At 44.6% G+C, this 21,667-nt stretch overlaps 2 protein-coding genes across 2 annotated transcripts; one reads left to right on the top strand and one right to left on the bottom strand.

The window, feature by feature from the left end:
* Positions 1–3,681: 3,681 nt before the first annotated feature.
* LOC137528499 (olfactory receptor 6P1-like) lies at positions 3,682–4,620 on the top strand. Its single transcript, XM_068249839.1, has one exon. The coding sequence runs from the start codon at positions 3,682–3,684 to the stop codon at positions 4,618–4,620; it is 939 nt and encodes a 312-aa protein (XP_068105940.1).
* Positions 4,621–13,956: 9,336 nt separating this feature from the next.
* On the bottom strand, positions 13,957–14,901 carry LOC137528418 (olfactory receptor 6F1-like). The gene has a single exon (XM_068249740.1). The coding sequence runs from the start codon at positions 14,899–14,901 to the stop codon at positions 13,957–13,959; it is 945 nt and encodes a 314-aa protein (XP_068105841.1).
* Positions 14,902–21,667: the final 6,766 nt, after the last annotated feature.

Here is a 21,667-nt window from a genome sequence, read left to right as displayed (position 1 = left end):
CTTGTATAAGGGGGGTGGGGCTCCACCAGTGAATGCAGTCTGATTGGCAACAATGTGCCTGCTGACTGTGATGTAGAGGGTCAAAGTTTTGCTCAATAGAGCATTATGGGGCGAATCGAACTTCCGGGAAAGTTCGCCTTTGGCAGGCGAACCACCGAAGTTCGCCGGGAGCCGTTCGCCGGCGAACCGTTCGGGACATCTCTACTGTCCACCCGCGCACGCCCGCCCCCCTGTCCGCCCCTTTGCTAAGCTATGTAAAAAACAGGACTGAGTTCGACCAAGTTGGTCAAATAGCTCAGAGAAGCTCTTTTGCATAGATAATAACTCAAGTGTTTTAACTCTTCCTGTCCTGGAAAACAACTTTACTACTCATGTTCTATTTGTTATCTGTACTACACATACAATTCACTATCTCATAAGTTTATTTGGCTTCAGATTTTAAGTTGATTAACTATATTATTATTAACGAATGGTGTCAGCACACAGAGAATATCGGATTGTTGGTGATCTGCAGTATCACCAATAATACAGATGCTATACCTGATTATATGGTGATCTGCAGAATCACCAATAATACACGTATCGCTTGACACAGGACACCTAATGTAGTGTAATTGTTTGGTGCAACAGTAAGATAAGTGATCTCCCGGGGAGCAGGAGATACAGACACCACTGCAGCCGAGAATTCCCTGAAGAGCAGGAAATTGGACTGCACTGCAGCCAGTGGACACCTGAGGAGCAGGTGGCCTCTGACTATGTTGAAACTAACCTCTTTAAGAGGAAGAGATGGAGACTCTACTGCAGCCAGAGATTCCCTGATGGATTTGGGAATCAGACCGTACTGCAGCCAAGGATTCCCTGATGGGCTGGGAATCAGTCTGTACTGCAGCCAGTGGACTCCTATGGGTTAGAGGCCTCTGACTGGACTGCAGGAGGTCTTCCTGTGGAGCAGGTAGCCTTTACAGTAAATGGACACCTAGAGTGTTGGTGTCGTAGGGAGTACAGTGAGGCTGCTCACCCAAGGGACTAGTGACAGCCAGAAGAGTCATACAGGCCGAGTCGGCAACACACGAGCAGATAAAGTACATAAACAGAAGACTGATACGGTATCTGGGTTCAGGCAAGATTGGCAATGGGTAGACAGATAGGCAAGGTACCGAATCAGTAGGCAGGAGAGTGGTCAGCCAAGCCAGGGATCATAACAGGTAACCGTATAGCTCAATCCTAGTATGAGGTGTGAGGTCCTTGGTCTCAACACCCGGGAACTAGTCTAAATAATAACAGTAGTAACACAGTTCCTAATCTTAGGTGTGAGGTCCTTGGTCTTAACACCCTGGAACTAGTCTAGATAATAACAGTAGTAACACAGCTCCTAAACTTAGGTGTGAGGTCCTTGGTCTCAACACCCGGGAACTAGTGTAGATAATAACAGTAGCAACACAGGTCCTAGACTTAGGGGTGAGGTCCTTGGTCTCAACACCCTGGAACTAGTCTAGATAATAACAGTAATAACACATTTCCTAATCTTAGGTGTGAGGTCCTTGGTCTCAACACCCAGGAACTAGTCTAGATAATAACAGTACAATAATACAATAGAGGTAAAGCGGAATCTGGCCAAGTGTGAATTCCCAGCTCCAGCTGGTTCTAACACACTGTAAGATCTGACTGAGGTCTGAGTGCTCACACGTAAGTATTCGCAACGACAGACAACCTGCAACTGAGAAGCAAGTCCTATATATACTTGCAGCGCTCCGCAGCGCTGCCCCAGCCACTCAGTCAATCCGGAGCCAGCTGGGATCAGCTGATCGGCCTGATCAGCTGATTCCCCTTCTGCTGGCATAAAGGTCCTGTCGTCTGGCGCGCGCACGCGTAGCTCTCCATCTGCGTGCACTAGAAGGACCAGGTGAACCAGTGACATGTTGCTGCGTGGAAAACGCCTGGCTTGCACGCGGAGACTGCCGCCCTGCCACTTGCCCGCGCAGCGTTGTCTCCGCTATTCATTACAATTATACTGCATTACAACCTCAATGTAGACTAGAGGTTGTACACTGCCAGTGTACACTTTCTTCTTATTAGATGTTCTTCAAATGTTACTTGAGGGCCCCAAATTCATTTTTTTTCCTATGCTAGTAAGCAGTAAAATTATGTTAAAAAATTGACTGGTTTTGGACTAGTACATCTCTTTGTGAGGGATTCTCCACCTTGAAAGTGCCAAACCACTCTTAAAGTGGACCCAAACCAAACATTTTTTTAGTTCAAAATATTTAGTTGCACCACTCTGACACATACAAAGCTAAATAAACACTCCTTCAAGCCTATGAGCATTTCAGTGCATGCTTTTCACCCTTCTCTTTTATAACTAGGGTTATACAGGTGGCAGCCATTAGCAATTCCTCCTTTGCTGGACACCATCTACTCCACCAGTTTGCCGGATTATTTACCGGCAATATGAAAGGAAGGGAGGGGTTTCTCCAATAAATGTAAAATATTTTATACTTGTCATCATGCAGCTGAAAAAAGGCTGCTATTTATTATTATAATTTAGAAAATAGATTTTATTTCTGAAATCTTGTATTTTTAGTTTGGGTCCACCTTAACATGGCACTTACAAGGTGTGGGGCACTCAAGGTGACCATATTAGATGCTAAAAGAAAAGGGATTAAAGCCCTTGCACGGCATCGAACCATTGTTCTTCTTTTTCCAGGAGATTCAGCATTCAATATGGATATTATTTGGCATTTTAGGATTAGTTTCTTTTACTATGTTTAGAAATATGTTTTTGATATTGTGATAGTAGCACCTTTTATTAGGTGAAGAGGACGGTGTAAGTCTTTTTTGGAATACATATTTTATTATAATCATACTGGAGATTGGTATTTTTATACACTATTGATCTTTAGTAGTACCCATCAGGGGAGTAGTGCTTGATATGTTAAAGAGTAACTGTCAGGCTGCAGAAGCTAATTTAAACCTCTATTCTCCTGTGTTAAACAGTTTAGAAGGAAGACCAAAAGCCATTAGTGAAGATAAAAATCTCAGTTACCTTTGATGTGTGCTTATCTTAAAGTCTGTTATAGACCCATAAGGACGCAAGCCGCATACTAAACTGCAAAGCATTCTGGGGCCCTCCCCTCGGCTGCTAATGAGACGTTACAGAAGCTTCTAATCAGTCCAGCGTGTAGCACTGAAAAATCTCGGGGCAGAGTACTCTGCAGGAGTCAGCTATTGTTCCTAGCCACATGGCTCATTAATATTCACTGCACACTGTGTTGTTCAAGTAGGAGCTTATCTGTGATCAGGAAGCAGGCAGGACATGCGGACACATTTGACAGAAAAACATGGAGCCTGCCATGAGCTGTCAGGAGCATCAATCTCTGCATATACTATATACAAATTCTGTGAAATCCAAACGTGGACAGTGAAATGCATATGTAATGTAAGTACAGCCAATCTTTAGCTACTGATATATGTGTTTATTTTCTCTGAGACCTTATACCTAACAGCTCCTCTTTAACTATCACTTTCCTTGTATTTCTTTGCAAAAGTACTGTTAATATCACTGTAGTGGAAGGTACGAGGGAGTCAGAAATCCATCAATAATATTCTCAGATTCTTTATAATACAATGACTCTAATAGAGCTATTTCATGAATTGATAATGTTACAGAAAACAGTGAGAATGATGGAGGACTATTCAAATATCTCCGGAAGCATCACTGCATTTACCCTACAAGGATTTCCCACTTCTCGTCCAGTTCAAATTCTACTTTTCTTCATTTTTTTTGCCATCTATTTTTTAACCATTGCTGAAAATCTGATTGTAATCATTCTTATCTGGACTACTTCAAAGCTGCACAAGCCTATGTACTTTTTCCTTGGACATTTAGCTTTTGTAGAAGTGTGGTATATTACCGTTACAGTGCCCAAGCTTCTTGCAATATTTGTTGCTGAAAGTACAAGGATTTCATTTAGTGCTTGTATGGCACAACTCTATTTCTTCATTGCTTTGGCGTGTACAGAATGTGTTTTGTTGACTGTTATGGCATTTGATCGCTATGTGGCCATCTGTAATCCTTTGCATTATATCACCACCATGGACTGGAACGCCTGTATGCTCCTGGCACTCAGCTCTTGGCTAATTGGCTTCATCATATCAGTCATCAAAGTTTATATCATTTCCAGTTTTACCTTTTGTCGTTCAGGGGCCATAAATCACTTTTTCTGTGACATATCTCCTGTCCTTAATCTTGCCTGTGCAGATAGGGAGTTGGCAGAACTTATTGATTTTATACTTGCCCTGTTTATTCTTCTAGTCCCTTTGTTGCTGACTGTCATATCCTATATCTACATTCTGACCACTATCCTCTCCATCCCAACAGCCAGTGGTCGTAAGAAGGCATTCTCCACTTGTGCTTCACATTTGGTTGTGGTTGTCATATTCTATGGGGCAACTCTCTTCATGTATGCCAGACCAAGCAGCGCTAGATCTGAAGACTACAATAAACTTGTATCGGTTATCTACACAGTGATAACACCGTTACTCAATCCAATCATATACTGTCTGCGGAACAAAGAAGTTCAGGAGATCATATGGAATCTGACATTATTTAAACATGGTTAAAATGAAAATCATAAATGCTGAAATATTCTGTTTTTGAAAATCGATATTATGCATATAAAGTGTTTTTCCATTTTCACGAATAAAGATATAATTTTCTACTGAATATTTCTTCTGACTTCTGACATTTTCTTTTGTAAAACACCTTGTTCTTCTTTAAGCTTATTTTCTTCTAGTCTGCTGTTTTTTTGCCTTCCTTTTTGTCTTCCAATCTTCTGCTTTCTTTTCTTCTAAAAACTTGCTTTCAGGGTCCTCCACCCCTTACTGCTGCACATAGAAACTGCTGACACAATGCCACTTCCTGCCACTCCTCTACTGGGCAACCATGGGCATTCCTGAAACTGCCACTCCCTGCCACAGCACCACAGCAATACAGTATAGGTAGCTCTCCCTTGGTCCACTGATTTGACCAATGAGCATCCTCCCCGTTAGTGATTCTCACTGATCAGATGAAAGGACTAAAGGGTAGTTCAGACAACAAATTCAAAGATATTTCTTTTCCAGGGTTCCTAAAATACCTTTGATAGTAAAGCATAAGGAGCCCTAGGATAGAGTATTTTTTTAATCTTTCACCAGGGTTCTCCACTGGTCCTTTAAGCTGATCAGTGGGAATCCACATCACAAAGGTTTCTCTTATGCTAGGTACACACGATGCAATTTTCTGACAGATTTACTGTCAGATCTATTGTTTCCAACATGTCCGATCTGAGTGATTTTCGAACAATTTTTTCGAATAATTTTCCATTCACTTCTATGTAAAATCGAAAATCAGATTGGGCATGTTGAAAATAATTGATCTGACAGTAAATCTGTCAAAAATTGCATCCTGTGTACCTAGCATTAGGTTCAGCCAATGGACCAATGGGGAGCGCCAGGGAGATTTAGAGAGAGATTTAATTTTTTTTTTTTGGTGTGGCAGTGTTCAGGGGGAATTGGGCAATGGGGCTATTGTGCCAAGTGGTACGGAAAAATGTAAAAAATGGTGCAAAAATCATCTTTCTGAGAAGAACAGTATGTCTTTTCACCTAGATAAACAAGGTGATACGTTTACTCCCTACATCTAAAACTACTAATGGAATCAAGGGAAAATAACAGGGGATGAGAGAAAAGGTGTAAGGACCTGTCTACAATCGTTAATTGAGTTGCAGATTTCATCAATGCAAAACATATTGCAATCTGCAAAGACATTGGAAAGTGTATAAAAGTACTTTCCAACGTCTCCACTCAAGCGCTGCATCGTAGTGCATTTACTTAAGGACTGCAGTGTTAAACCCCCTTAAAGACCAGGCCATTTTTCGCTAAATAGGCCACTGCAGCTTTAAGGCCTCGCTGCAGGGCCGTACATGTCAGCACAGTGATTCCCCCACCTTCTCTTCCCACCAACAGAGCTGTTGGTGGGCAATGATCGGTCCCCCAATGTTTATTTCTTTATTGATAAATATTTATATGATTATTTTTTAAATACATTTTACCTTTTTGTTTATATATTTTTTCTCAGACCGCCCTCCCTCCCCTTGCCAGCCAATCACCGTGATCAGTTGTCATAGCCATCAGCCTATGACAGCCGATGACTCCTGTCTCCCCTAGGGGGACAGCCGTGTCACACCTTAGATTGCAGCGCTGTACACTGTTATTAGTTTTGCTGTATAACAGTCTCCTAGCGACGGTCGCCGTTGGGAGACTGATGGCGGAGCTCCGCTCCATCATTCATGCAGAGATGCATGCGCATCGACGCGCGCAAACTCCTGCAAAACACGCCCCCAGGACTGCACGCAGATCAGCATTAGGTGTTCCTGGGGCTGCAGCTGCGTTTTGGCAGGACATCTAATTTTACACCCAAAGTAGGGCAGTATTTGGCTCATTAGCTTTAGAGATGGCTCGAACCTCAGATTTTGAGTTCACGGACCGCGGATGCGAACTTCCGCAAAAGTCCGCGAACCAGCAAAGTCAGCGAACCGTAATAGACTTCAATGGGCAGGCGAACTTTAAAGACTACAAACACTGTTTCTGGCCACAACAGTGATGGAAAAGATGTTTCAAGGTGTCTAACACCTGGAGGGAGGCATGGCGGAGTGGGATACACGCCAAAAGTCCCCGGGAAAATTACAGATTTGACGCAGAGCAGGGTTATAATTCCTAAAGAGCAGAAATCACATTGCATTCCTAAATTGGAGGCATAAAGTGCTTGAAAACATCTTGCATGTGTATACATGGATCTGGTAGTGTAAGTGTACTGCTTCACACTGACAGACCAAACTCACTGTGTAACGCACCACAAACAGCTGTTTGTGTAGTGATGGCCGTGCTGGTGCGCACGATGGCGGTTTTCCAGCCCATATGGTTGGGCTGAGGTAGCTCAATGACAGAAAAACAGTGACTGTCCAGCTGATCGAATTTGGTCTGTCCACAAGGAAGCAACAACCTTATTATCTCCGGTGTGCCCCCTAACACACTCATGCAGGTCATTGCTTCATTGTGTTATGCAGTGCAGCCGGAAAATTAGTCATGTACATGCACCAGAAAAATTATTATTCTTTCTGGTAGCGGCCGCTGCTAGCAGCGGGCTTAAAAATTCAGGAATCCACCTGGAGTCCTGGACCCTGTTGGTGGTGGTGTAGAAGAAGGCAGTCAAGGGGCCTGCAGGCAGAAATGCTGTGTGGAGAATGACTTAATATTAGCCGGCAGTAGCCCTCCGGGATCCATGCCTCATTAATTTTATTAAAGGTGAGCTGATGAACACTTTTTTGACCTAGGCAACTTCTCTTCTCAGTGACAATGCCTCCTGCTGTGCTGAAGGTCCTTTCTGACAGGACGCTTGAGGTGGGGCAAGCCAGAAGTTGGATGGCAAATTGTGGCAGCTCTGGCCACAGGTCAAGCCTGCGCACCCAATAGTCCAGGAGTTAATCGCTGCTCAGAGTGTCTATATCCGCACTTAAGGCCAGGTAGTCCGGCTAGTACCTACCTGCTGGTCAAGGCGTTCTTGGAGGGCGGATCCTGAAGGGCTGAGGTGAGATGTCGGACTAAATACAGTGAAAAGATATACAATTGTATGGTAATACAGTGTGCTGCCAGCGGTGGGACTAAAAATCCCAGCTGGTCTGGCAACTGTCTGTGGGCTTTATCTATGCAGTGTCACCCACAAAGACAGCTATGCTTTAGTAAGTTAACATTCAAATACAGTGAAAAGATATGCAATGGTAATACAGAGTGTGCTGGGCCTGGCACAGTACAGCAACTAGGCCCAGCTGCGACAAAAGACATCAGAAGAATATTTGCTCTCAAAAGAGCTTTTGTCAGGTGCTTTCAGCAACAAAATTAAGTGAGGAGCAAGCTAACAACAGCCTAACTAACACTTACCCTAGCTCAAAATGTGTCTCCCTTCCTCTCACTATAGCAAGATCAGCAAAGTGAGAAGATGGCCGATGCTGCAGTGTTTTTATAGGGGGGCGGGGGTCCATGGGTGAGTGCAGCCTGATTGGCTGCCATGTGTCTGCTGACTGTGATGTAGAGAGTCAAAGTTTTGCCCAATGACGAGGTATAGGAGGTGGGTTGAACGCGCTATGGTATTCGCTACCCACTGCGCGGACTACCTGCCGGGCATACTGTTCGGGCCATCTCTAATTAGCTTTTCCATGCTTTAAACTATAGTATGTTATTCAGTTAGTAGAGTCAAAAATAAATTCTTTTAGTTTGACTTTTGAAGAAAGTTACAGCATGGGGTTTCCCCCATTAAAGGACACATCCGAGCATTAAAAAAACAAAACAAAAACAGATCTACTTACCTGGAGCTTCCTCCAGCCGCTTGCATTTATGCTCAAGTAGCGTGGAGTGTTCTGCACAGGCACACTATTGCGCCTGCACAGAATGCACCCACCCATTGAATTGAGCACAGGCGCTGAAGATGCTAACCTGGCAAGGCATCTCCAATAGAGGGGATCCTGGGAAACCGGAGCTGTGGCAAGAGACATATCGGCTGCCAGTAAGTTTATCTGTTTTTTTTATGCTCGGACCTGTCCTTTAAGCTCTGTAAACATTTTGCATCCCATGTAGGCTGGTATTCCCTGATGCCTACAATCCGTAATTCCACTGCTCATCCCTACTTCTGACTTCAAAAGAGAAAACACACACTGTTGCAGTTTTTGGGGGGGCAGAAAGAGAGGGAGATCATAAAAGGCTGCATAGAAACAGAGCGTTAGTGCAATATGCTGGAACTAAAAATGCAAATTACCTTAATAAGAAAGAGGGAAAAGGTGTAGCAGAGTAATGAGATGTCAGGTCTGAAGTGGGAGAGTGTATAGTACTGGCTTAAACATGAAAGTGTTAGTGTAAAGGATTGCGTAGACGCCGCCGCGCGGCCTGGCGGCGAGGCGGCTGTCTCCGCGTCCAACCGGCGGTTTCCGCACAGCAGCATACGTCTGGTGTATCTGAGCCTTCTAGTGCACACAGATGGAGAGCTACGCGCGCACTGGGAGCCAGGACCTTTATGCCAAGAGGAGAGGGATCAGCTGATCGGCTTGATCAGCTGATCACAGCGCAGATCGTCATTGGCTAAGCAGCGCTGGGTGGCGCCGAGGAGTGCTGCCCTATATATAGATCTCGCTGGTCAGTCTCAAGTTGTCTGCCGTTGCGAATGCTTATGTGTTAGCACTCAGACCATAGTCAGATCCCACAGTGTGTTAGAACCAGGTGGACCTGGGAATTCACACTTAGCCAGATTACTGTGTTATTGCTGTGTTATACTTTAGACCAGTTCCAGCGTGTTGTGACCACGGACCTCACACCCAAGCTTAGGGATACTGTGTCAGTTCTGTGTTATTCTTTAGACCAGTTCCAGGGTGTTGTGATCACGGACCTCACACCCAAGCTTAGGGATACTGTGTCAGTTCTGTGTTATTCTTTAGACCAGTTCCAGGGTGTTGTGATCACGGACCTCACACCCAAGCTTAGGGATACTGTGTCAGTTCTGTGTTATTCTTTAGACCAATTCCAGGGTGTTGTGACCACGGACCTCACACCCAAGCTTAGGGATACTGTGTCAGTACTGTGTTATTCTTTAGACCAGTTCCTGGGTGTTGAGACCACGGACCTCACACTCCAGACTAGGCCTCTGCTTGATATCTGTTATGACCTATTGCTCTCTTGACCTCTCTCCTGCTATCTGATTCGGTACCAATGCACATCTGATTACCTGTTGCCGACCCTGCCTGTACCTGGTTACCGAATCAGCCTTCTGTCTCTGTACCTTATCTGCTCGTGTGTTGCCGACCCGGCCTGGCCGACCCTTCTGGCTGTCACTCACTCCTTGGGTGATCAGCCTGTCTGTACTACCTGTGACACCACCCGGTTAGGTGTCAGGTAGCTGCAGATACTCCCTGCCTCTCAGAGGGTATTCTCTACAGTCCAGTCAGGGACTCTATTCCATAGGAGTCCTTTGACTGCAGTAGAGTCTGATTCCCAGCAGTTCAGGGGATCACTGGCTCTCTGGTTATCTCCAGCCCTTTACCAAGGAGCTACTCCTGTTACGGTCAAGGGCCACCTGCCCCTCAGGTGGTCCATGCTCATCTACTGTTGCACCAAACACTTACACGTTATCAGGTGTCCAGAGGTTAGTTATACTTGTATTATTGGTGATTCTGCAGATCATCAATAATTGAGTATATATCTGCATTGTTGGTGACAGTGCTGAGCCGAAATTACGCATTAGCGTAATTACGCATCGTAATTTACTACAAATGCACCGTAAGCGTCACGTGTAAGGTTACGGTATTACGCGTAATTAATTACGCGTAGACCGTAGGTTATGTTATTACGTGTAACAAATTACGCGTAAGACAGTAAACTCCCATTGAAATTACACAGTCTGCCGTAATCGCGTAATATTACGCTCCCGTATAATATAAAAAAGCCGCCGACTTTAAGGGTTAATAGCAAAGCCCCCTTAAGTGCTAAGAGCCTCAAATTTGGAGAATGTATTAAGGAGATCAGAAGGAATAAGAGGAATTTTTTTTTTTTTCAAAAAGACCTTATAGTTTTTGAGAAAATCGATGTTAAAGTTTCAAAGGAAAAATATATACATTTAAAAACCCACCGACTTTAACGGTTAATAGCAAAGCCTGCTTAAAATTTAGGAACACCAAATTCACAGGGTATATTAAGGGGATCGGTGGGAATAAGAGGAAAAAAAGACCTTATAGTTTTTGAGAAAATCGATTTTTAAGTTTCAAGGGCAAAAATGTCTTTTAAATGCGGAAAATGTCAGTTTTTTTTGCACAGGTAACAATAGTGTTTTATTTTCATAGATTCCCCCAAGTGGGAAGAGTTTTACTTACTTCGTTCTGAGTGTGGGAAATATAAAAAAAAAAAAACGACGTGGGGTCCCCCCTCCCAGACCTCTTTAACCCCTTGTCCCCCATGCAGACTGGGATAGCCAGAATGCGGAGCACCGGCCGCGTGGGGCTCCGCACCCTGACTATACCAGCCCGCATGGTCCATGGATTGGGGGGTCTCGGAAGGGGAGGGGCAGCCAAGCTTTCCCCTCCCCCTCCGAGCCCTTGTCCAATCCAAGGACAAGGGGCTTTTCTCCACCTCCGATGGGCGGTGGAGGTGGAGGCCGCGATTTCCTGGGGAGGGGGGGTTCATGGTGGCATCTGGGAGTCCCCTTTAAAAAGGGGTCCCCCAGATGCCCACCCCCCCTCCCAGGAGAAATGAGTATAGAGGTACTTGTACCCCTTACCCATTTCCTTTAAGAGTTAAAAGTAAATAAACACACAAACACATAGAAAAAGTATTTTAATTGAACAAAAAACATAACCACGAAAAAAGTCCTTTAATATTCTTAATTAACCATTAATACTTACCTGTCCCTTTAAAAGCCAGTTCCTACGCAATATCCTCGGAAATATACTAATCAGTTACAATGTAACAAAGTTGTTACAATGTAACAACTTTGTTACTTTGTAACACCACCGCACCCGACGTCACTCGCTGCTCACCCGCCGGCCGCCGCATACACTCTAAGTCCCCGCCGGCTCCCGCCGTCCACTCCGCCCACACCTGTCACCCATATACATGCTGGCACCCATGGGTGCCAGCATGTATATAGGTGACATGTGGGAGAGGCGGGGAGGGCAGCGGAGCCGGCGAGGACTTAGCGTCCTAAACCCGACAGAGCTCTGAGCTATATAGCTCAGAGCTCTATAAAGCATCTTTGTATTTGGGCTCCAAGGAGCCCCATTGGTCCTTAGCAGACCAATGGGGTTCCTTCAAATCAGTGCCAGCATGTATATGGGTGACAGGTGTGGGCGGAGTGGACGGTGGGAGCCGGCGGGGACTTAGAGTGTATGCGGCAGCCAGCGGGTGAGCGGCGAGTGACGTCGGGTGCGGTGGAGTTACAAAGTAACAAAGTTGTTACATTGTTACAAAGTAACAAAGTTGTTACATTGTAACTGATTAGTATATTTCCCAGGATATTGCGTGGGAACTGGCTTTTAAAGGGACAGGTAAGTATTAATGGTTAATTAAGAATATTAAAGGACTTTTTTCGTGGTTATGTTTTTTGTTCAATTAAAATACTTTTTCTATGTGTTTGTGTGTTTATTTACTTTTAACTCTTAAAGGAAATGGGTAAGGGGTACAAGTACCTCTATACTCATTTCTCCTGGGAGGGGGGGTGGGCATCTTGGGGAACCCCTTTTTAAAGGGGACTCCCAGATGCCACCATGAACCCCCCCCCCCCAGGAAATCGCGGCCTCCACCTCCACCGCCCATAGGAGGTGGAGAAGAGCCCCTTGTCCTTGGATTGGACAAGGGCTCGGAGGGGGAGGGGAAAGCTTGGCTGCCCCTCCCCTTCCGAGACCCCCCAATCCATGGACCATGCGGGCTGGTATAGTCAGGGTGCGGAGCCCCACGCGGCCGGTGCTCCGCATTCTGGCTATCCCAGTCTGCATGGGGGACAAGGGGTTAAAGAGGTCTGGGAGGGGGGACCCCACGTCGTTTTTTTTAATATTTCCCACACTCAGAACGAAGTAAGTAAAACTCTTCCCACTTGGGGGAATCTATGAAAATAAAACACTATTGTTACCTGTGCAAAAAAAACTGACATTTTCCGCATTTAAAAGACATTTTTGCCCTTGAAACTTAAAAATCGATTTTCTCAAAAACTATAAGGTCTTTTTGAAAAAAAATGTTTTCCTCTTATTCCCACTGATCCCCTTAATATACCCTGTGAATTTAGTGTTCCTACATTTTAAGCAGGCTTTGCTATTAACCGTTAAAGTCGGCGGGTTTTTAAATGTATATATTTTTCCTTTGAAACTTTAACATCGATTTTCTCAAAAACTATAAGGTCTTTTTGAAAAAAATTTTTTTCCTCTTATTCCTTCTGATCTCCTTAATATATTCTCCAAATTTGAGGCTCTTAGCAATTAAGGGGGCGTTGCTATTAACACTTAAAGTTGGCGGCTACCTAACATTGATCCATGCGTCAACTTTTCCGCTTGGCAGCATGACCTTACGCATTAATTGCTAGTAGGAATTTACGCGTAAGCCTATAACGTAACAACCCCCTGGCTGTCCTGCTCCATTCCAAAGCGTGTCCCTGCGGCACATGCACAGTAGCACAAACGCAGGGACACACACACATGGACACACACAGACGCAGAGACAAAGGGGTTTTATTATGTAGCATTTAGTAATTCAGTTATACATAAATAATCTGAAAGTTTGCATGATCTTTTAAGTACACCAGCCTTTAAGATGTTCATTTAGGATGAAGTTCTGCTTGTTTATTTGGTTAGATTTTGAAGGTAAGCTGCAGACGGCATTATTTACTTTTTGGATCCAGCGCAGGGACAGTATCATGCTCCCCCTCGGCCTCTGGTGGAAATAGCTGAGCCCAAACCTGTCCTCTCTACTGACACCCACAGGTGTCTCATGCCTGTGCAGTAAAGCTCACCCGATCAGACTTGGCTATTTCTGCCAGAGCCCGAGGGGGTAGATGGTATTGTGCCTATGCTGGATCCAAAAAGGTAAAGATCGATGTGTGATACAGGCATTACTATGCCTGCGCACATCTGCCGACAAGCTTCTGGGCAGATTTTTGGGGAGAGCCAGCGCTGGATTGGGGCTACTGTGCAGTTCGGGGGAAGCCTCGCTCTCCCAAGGTAAGGACCCCCCAGGGGCGCTTTTTTAAATTACAGGTTCTTTTTACGTACTACAGGCTGTGAGAATTATGCAAATTAATTATGTCTTGCTATACAGAGGGATGCAGTCCAATTTTTTATTTTTTCATGAATTTGTAATTTAAATAAACACAGAAAAGTCTAGTTAAATATTATTTTATTAATTTTTCCTTTTATCAATTTGTTTAAAGAATTTGGTTAGGGAATGCTTCATTTCATTATTCCTTAGACTGTATATGATAGGATTGAGCATAGGCGTTACAACAGTATATAGTAAAGATAACACTTTGTTGATATCTAAAGAGAACCGAGACATTGGCTGCATATACATGGCAGTTATGGTACCATAGTAAATCATGACAACAATCAAATGAGCAGCACATGTAGAGAAAGCTTTATTTCTCCCAGTGATTGAGGGGATTCCTAAAATAGTGGAGATAATAAAAATGTAGGAAAGTACAGTTAAGAGGAAGGAGCTAAATATAAGCCCGGTTGCCAGCGTGGTGATTGCTGTCTCTGTGAACTGTGTACTACTACACGCCAATTTAAGGAGAGGTTGAGCATCACAGTAGAAGTAGTTCACTTGATTAGGACCGCAAAAGAGAAGCTTTGATATCAATACGACAGGAAGAACTGGAGAAAGGAAGCCACCAACCCAAGAGCCAGAAGCCAACTGGTGGGAGGTTAGGTTGGTCATTTTGGAAGAATAATGCAGAGGTTGGCAAATAGCCAAATACCGATCGTAAGCCATGGCAGTAAGTAGATAACATTCAGACGCTCCTAGAGAACTGAAGAGGTACAGCTGAACCATGCAGCTGCTAAAAGAAATACTTTTGTTTTCTGACACAAAGCTGGACAACATTTTTGGGACAATGACTGAAGTGTACCAGATTTCCATAGCAGACAAATGGTTGAGGAAATAAAACATGGGGATCTGCAGCTTGTAGTTTGTCAGCACAGTTGTGAAAATTATGATATTCCCTGTAATAGTGAAAACGTAGATAAGCAAGAAAAGTAGAAACAACAAGGGGTAGAGCTTTTTTAAACTTGGGAAACCCAAAATGATAAATTCGGTTACTACAGTTTGATTGTTCTCTTCTCCCATGTTGCTTAATAGCTACAGGGAGATGCAGCAAAGACAAAAAAAATCACTAAATATATAATTTATGTAATGTTATACTTAAGATTTGTTTGCTAATTTAAAGATGTTTAAAGTCAGGAAACAGAAAATTAACCTTTTCAGCTTATTCTGAAGAAAAAAGAAAAAAATTACATTTTTCATTGAGCAATTCAAGATGCACACAGTTGTTGGTACATTTTTAAAATTGATCAAGGCAAAAGTTTATGTTGGATTTTCAGGGTATACTCCTGCTTAGTACTTAATGAGCATGATTCACAAAGCTTTTTCTCCTGTTTTCACCTTATGTATGTTTCTTTTTTAAACCTCCCAAAGAGCATAAATATAATATAATTAAAGTAAGAAAAGTAATATTGAAATGAAGTTAATCAGGAACAACTTACTTTGAGTGATTATTTTGCTTGTAAATGTGCTGAAAGGTTATTTTTCTCAAATAGGTGATAAAGTAGTAATTTATGAGAAGTTTTGTGAATAGAGCCCAACAATTTCTGTATTGTTAGATTTTAAAGTTCAGCTTACACCAAGGCTATTATCTTTTTTTATATATAGATAGTGACAGGGATGGTGCTTCTATCGGGCTGTTCGTGATGTTTGTCTCCAAGGTTGGAGAGTAGGGATGATCAATAATTTTGAGTTTTTGCAATGTTTTATGCAAACTCAAGCCAAATTATGCAGCTGAAAATGGACCAATCAAGTGTTTGTCACGCTCGGTGGTATATTCTCCACAGTCAGCACGTAATGCATATCCTGATGTGAAGGAGACAAACACACAAGCACAAGGAACCAGGATATCCCCAGTTATAGTGCGAACACACTAGTGGAGGAGAGGACTGACTCCAGTAGGAGATGTGGTACACAGAGAAGGCGTAGATCCGAGCAACCACAAGCAATACTTAACAATAGTGGCTCAGTGCAAGTAGCGCTGAGCGTATTAACCAGAACTCAAAAAGATCAGGACAGGTAGACAGAATGAACGCTTGCTAAACTAGTCACTGCCTCAGTGACAGCAAGCGCCCATAAATAGGACAGACTGAAACGAGGTAGCCAATCGCGAACGCAACGATGGCCTACTTCGCAAAAACAGGACTGAGCTAGCTAAGCACGGGTGATCACCATAAGCGCAACCTACCGAAACATGCTAAAACTGACTGACTGAACACAGACAGGATATCAACAGTTTGAGTACGTATATATCAGCAGCACTGATATATTAATGTAACACGAATACAAGGAAAATAACAAACATGCTAGTATGCATATATATTGGCGATGAACCAATATATGATGCAAGACTAGCAAAGTAACAAATACTGATAAACAAGAACAGGACTAGAAGGACTCACTGACTCCTACGCAGGAGTCAGTGCAGGCCACACGGGATAACACGAGAACCAGGAACAGGAACAGGGGTCCAGAGTACCAGGCTGAGACTGAAACTATGATAGCCCGTGGAACACTGCAGGAAGCAGCTCTTTATACTGAGGTCATCCAATGGGAGCAGACATGCATATTCCCACACAGGTGAATGATGATCAGTCACAAGCTGGCAGCAGGAAAAGGCAGACAAAACTATGCAACCTGCATGAAAGGGATTGCAGCTCCACTGCAACAGACAATGTTTGATTTCACAAGAGCATCTAAAACTGTCATGAACTGCAGAGCGACTGCAGATGGAATTAACACTTAGGGCTTGATTCACAAAGCGAAGCAAACTGTTTAGCACGGGAGTGCTAAACAGTTAGCACGTGAAGTGATTTTCGCGGACTTTTACGCACGCAAAGTGCCGCGATTCACGCGATCGCAGACTAAAGTCCGCAAAAAGCACTTCACGTGCTAACTCTTTATGTCACGCACCTTGTAGTGGCGGAGACCGTTGTGCTGAGGGTAGCAACTCTTGCAGCTTGACACCTGACACCCCTGGAGTGGGAACAGGGGCACCGAGGTGTGCAGGAGGCAGGAGTGCTCGCGGAATCCGAGGGACTGTTGAGCAGGATGAAACCACGGCACTCCTCTGGTCTGAGTCGGGTAGTGCAAGGACTCAGCAACCAGTGTAGACAGAAGCAGGGATACTCTCAGGATAAGCAGAAGTCGGCAGCAATACAGGTCCTCATACAGGCAGGGTTCGGCAACAGAGCGGGTAATCAGGACTGGCGGAGGTCGGCAACGGAGCAGGTTCTCATACAGGCAGGGTTCGGCAACAGAGCGGGTAGTCAGACAGGCAGAGATCATCAACAAGCGGGCAGTCAGACAGGCCAAGGTCGGGTTCCGGAATAAACAGCAAACGGGCAGACACTGGGTCACGGCACGGGAGTACAACACTAGCTGCAATACTACAGCAAGGAAGCCGTGCACTCTCCAGGTTTAAATAGGCCAACTTTGGCGCGCCCAGCACGACGCACCGCGCGCGCATGCGCACAACGCCCCGCGCTGCGCGCGCATGCGCAGACGCGCACGTAAACGCGCACGCACGCACGCAAAATGCGCGCGCACGCGCACGCGCGCAAACGCCCGCGCGCACAAACGCCAGAACAAGATGCACAGCAGCCGCCCCTGTGCACGCAACGCCACACAACGCTCACGCCAGCGCCTCCTGACGCCAACGTTTACGCCGTGCGATGCAACGCACACTGGTGAGCACCGACAGGTCGCCCCGCCGAGACCCACCAGGACGACCGCCAGCATTCGTGCGTACTGGCCGCCTCCTCTGAACAGGTAACTGACCGTGACACTTTAGCACTCCTATGCTAAACAGTTTGCACCGCTTTGTGAATCAAGCCCTTAGTGTGAGTGCAAGCAAAACTATGCGAACAAATGCATGTAAAGAAAAAAAAAACTGCTTGGCTACAGTACAACTGCAGCCAGCAGTACATGCTGCAGAAGTGATCATAACAGTGTTGTAACATAAGCATTTCATTGGTCTGTTTTTAAGCTGCAGAAATTTGTCATTCAAATTTGCATTACTCAGAATTATTTTCATTATGCTTGGGATCTTGATAAATGAGCTACACTCTGAAAACACCATGCATTGTTACAAGTACCGTATTTTTCGGACTAGAAGACGCACTTTTTCTCCCCCAAAAATAAGGAGAAAAAGGGGCTGCGTCTTATAGTCCGAATGTAACAAAATACCTGTCCGGGCACTTGTGCAGCGTGATCCAGCGGTGTTCCTGTGAGGTGTAGCTGGAGCCGCTGCAACGTTCTATAATGTCTGTGTCAGTGTGTCCCCCGAGCGGCAGCAGCAGCACAATCAGTGTTACCTCCCCGGGCGCATAGCAGCAGCCGCTACAACGATCAGTAATGCCCATCTTACAGCTTGTCCCCCGAGCCGTTGCAGCGCGATCACTGTTAACTTCCCGGGGAGGGCGGCATACGATCGCTAACATCCATCTTCCAGCTTGTTGTCCCCCTGGAGCGGCTGCAGCACGATCACTGTTAACTCCCCGGGGAGGGCGGCATACGATCGGTAACTTCCAGCTTGTTGTCCCCCTGGAGCGGCTGCAGCACGATCACTTCACTCCCCGGGGAGGGCGGCATAACAGCAGCTGCTGTAATATCAGTAATGCGGGTCCGCTCTTCTCACTGGCTTTTCGTCCCTACATTAGCCCCGTGTCAGCTAATCCGGGCAGAGCGGGACATCTCCAGCCACGATGCTTGCAAAGTCCATCAGAGGCCACCATACTGCCTTGAATATTTGCGCCCTCTCATGACCTGCGGCGCACGTGCGCCGGGGTCATAGGGTTAACCAATAACCAAGGCAGTATGGTGGCCTCTGATGGACTTTGCAAGCATCGTGGCTGGAGATGTCCCACTCTGCCCGAATTAGCTGACACGGGGCTAATGTAGGGACGAAAAGCCAGTGAGAAGAGCGGACCCGCATTACTGATATTACAGCAGCTGCTGCTATGCCGCCCTCCCCGGGGAGTGAAGTGATCGTGCTGCAGCCGCTCCAGGGGGACAACAAGCTGGAAGTTACCGATCGTATGCCGCCCTCCCCGGGGAGTTAACAGTGATCGCGCTGCAACGGCTCGGGGGACAAGCTGTAAGATAGGCATTACTGATCTTTGTAGCGGCTGCTGCTATGCGCCCGGGGAGGTAACACTGATCGTGCTGCTGCTGCTCTGGGCACAAGCTGGAAGATGGTCTCACCAGGATCTTCGTCATGATGGGTGAGACCTTAATTTAATTGCACTGGTTAGCTAATGTAGGTAGGTTGGGGGGAGGGAAGCAGGGGTTTGTGTAGTGTAATGAAGCTGGGGGAGGGGGGGGGGGCATCAGGTGTTAGTGAAGTGTAGTGTAGTGTAGCTGGGGGCATTAGGGGTTAGTGTAATTGGTGGGGGCAGCAGAGGTAAGCGTAGTTGGGTAGTGTAACTTAGAGACATCTTGGGGGGAATTTAAAGGTCTATTGGACACTCCTGGACCATGGATGCACCTAGATTTAGTTTTTTTTTTTTTTTTTCAGTTTTTTGCCCTCTAAAACTAGGTGCGTCTTATAGTCCGGAGCGTCTTATAGTCCGAAAAATACGGTAAGCACTTGCTGATATGAGAGCACAATAAGACTTGCCATTTTTGGATATTTTAGTATTTTCATACATACTGTAGATGCATTTTAATGCTTTTAAGAAGTCAAAATAAAGTATTGGATTTTGTAGTTGGGGATATTGGACCAATTACCATTACTCTCCCTAGAGTCTCGTGGGAAAGACCAAGCACATCTATATGTAACATCAGTGCATTTACATCTAGAAGTGTGTTAGAAATTCATATATTCTTCTGTGACACGTATTCTATATTCTTCTATATTTCTGTGACTCATGCTTGAGTTTATTTGTTGATTAGTTGATTGAAACAATTATGAGATGTGAAGGTTTTTCGAACTCCCAGAAACCTTTCCACCACATTGAAATGTGTATTTATTCAAAGTTTTGAAGTATTTACCTTCTTGTAATATCCAGTTTCATCCTCCGGTTTCTGTTTGCAAGGGAGCAAATACAATCCATGGTGTTCCCTATGGGCCAATGTGACTTCTGTGGTTGCTCACACAGCCAGGCAGTCTATTTGCTAATGGTTACATGACAAATATGGGTATCACAACCATCAGAACAGTTTGGCTAGCATGAGCCGCATACACTACAGCTACTGTTACCCCTTCATTACAAATGAGGACAGTGCCACCATGACCCTTTCATGGCAGTTTGACTACCATGACCAGACCATCCATAATGAGCACTGTCACCATGACAGCAACTCCCTCAACCACAAACAAGTATGGCTACAATGACACCCTTCCCCACATAACACAAGTAGCTACTACACAACACCTCCTTTCCTCTTCATGCTACGTTCTTGTTAAAGTCCATTTCAGATAATATTCAGCAATTTTATAAAAAATGTGGCCATATACAGTGGAAATAAGTTGTCAGGATCCGCGCCGTCTAAAACTCTTCATTTATTATAACTCTTTAAAAAGTCAGGACAAGAAATTTGCTCTCTCTCTTTTTTGTAGAAGTGTACCTTCAACAAAAAAGAGAGAGAGCAAATTTCTTGTCCTGACTTTTTAAAGAGTCACTAGAATTCCTCCTTAAGGTTTAAAACATTCATCTTTGAGGGCTGAATGCCATCTGAGGAAGGAACTCTGTTCTGAAACGCCATGCGTCATGGCGACCCGGCACACACTTTTTATGCTTGACTTGACTTTTTAAAGAGTTATAATAAATGAAGAATTTTAGACGGTGTGGATCCTGACAACTTATTTGGATTATTCCCTGCACACTCCAGGGGAGATCACTGCACGTCATTGCCCATTGGTGCTGCCTCATTTGAAGTTTTGTGTGCCATATACAGTGGATACAGATTATATTTGGGATCAGATCACTTTTTTTCATAATTCCGTCATGCATTTTTTGATTTTATGTTACACTCAGACATTGGATCATATATACACCTGTAAGGCTCCTTTCACACGGCAATAAAAATCATTCCACTTAGGGGAGTTCAGCCCTCAAAGATGAATGTTCTAAACCTTAATAAGGAAGAATGCTAGTAACTCATTACACCTTCTACAAAAAAAAGAAAGCAAATTTCTAAACCTTTGTTGAAAAAATCATTACAACATTCACAATTCACTCCATTAACACCCTCTAAAATGTAGGCTACATTCACAGTGGTGTGTTGCAGTGCGGTGTAATGGTCCCTTTATAATGTGGCTTACCGCACTGCAATGCACCACCTATGCGAAGTTCACAGAGTGTGGCATGGTAATGCAGTGCCTTACCGCAAAATGCATGCATTAACGGTTACTGTGAAGCATACCTTTCATTCACCACTGTATGCTTCACTGCATGCAATACAACATGCGGTTAAAGTGTGGCGCTGCTTTCCTGATTCATTGCATTATGTTCCTGTTGTCACAGGGAACACAATGTAATGGTCACTATAACAGTATATCTGAGATTAACAGGATAAAATCATTTTTACTTTCCTAGTACTTCTTCCAGCCCCCTGTAGTCTGTCATCTACCTCAATGTCTTTCCATTCACCTCTATTTTGCCACTGTCAGCCCCATTAAAGTTTGTGACTCAGCTGAGTCATGGGCTACTGCACATACATGCTCCTGTGCCTTCCCCTTGGCCGGTGGCATTCTGCACATGTGCAGTTTTTTAAAGCTGCAAGTGCCCTTTTCACTGCACAACTGAATCACAAATCACTAGTGATTTTTAAATTGCTAGGGTTGCTA

The sequence above is a fragment of the Hyperolius riggenbachi genome, chromosome 1 (genome assembly GCF_040937935.1).
Source record: "Hyperolius riggenbachi isolate aHypRig1 chromosome 1, aHypRig1.pri, whole genome shotgun sequence".
NCBI lineage: Eukaryota > Metazoa > Chordata > Amphibia > Anura > Hyperoliidae > Hyperolius > Hyperolius riggenbachi.
This window is presented reverse-complemented; position numbering and strand designations above follow the sequence as displayed.

Bases quoted from the DNA above. Each gene is read 5' to 3' on its own strand.
- LOC137528499 (XM_068249839.1), top strand. From the start codon at position 3,682: ATGGAGGACTATTCAAATATCTCCGGAAGCATCACTGCATTTACCCTA.
- LOC137528418 (XM_068249740.1), bottom strand. From the start codon at position 14,901: ATGGGAGAAGAGAACAATCAAACTGTAGTAACCGAATTTATCATTTTG.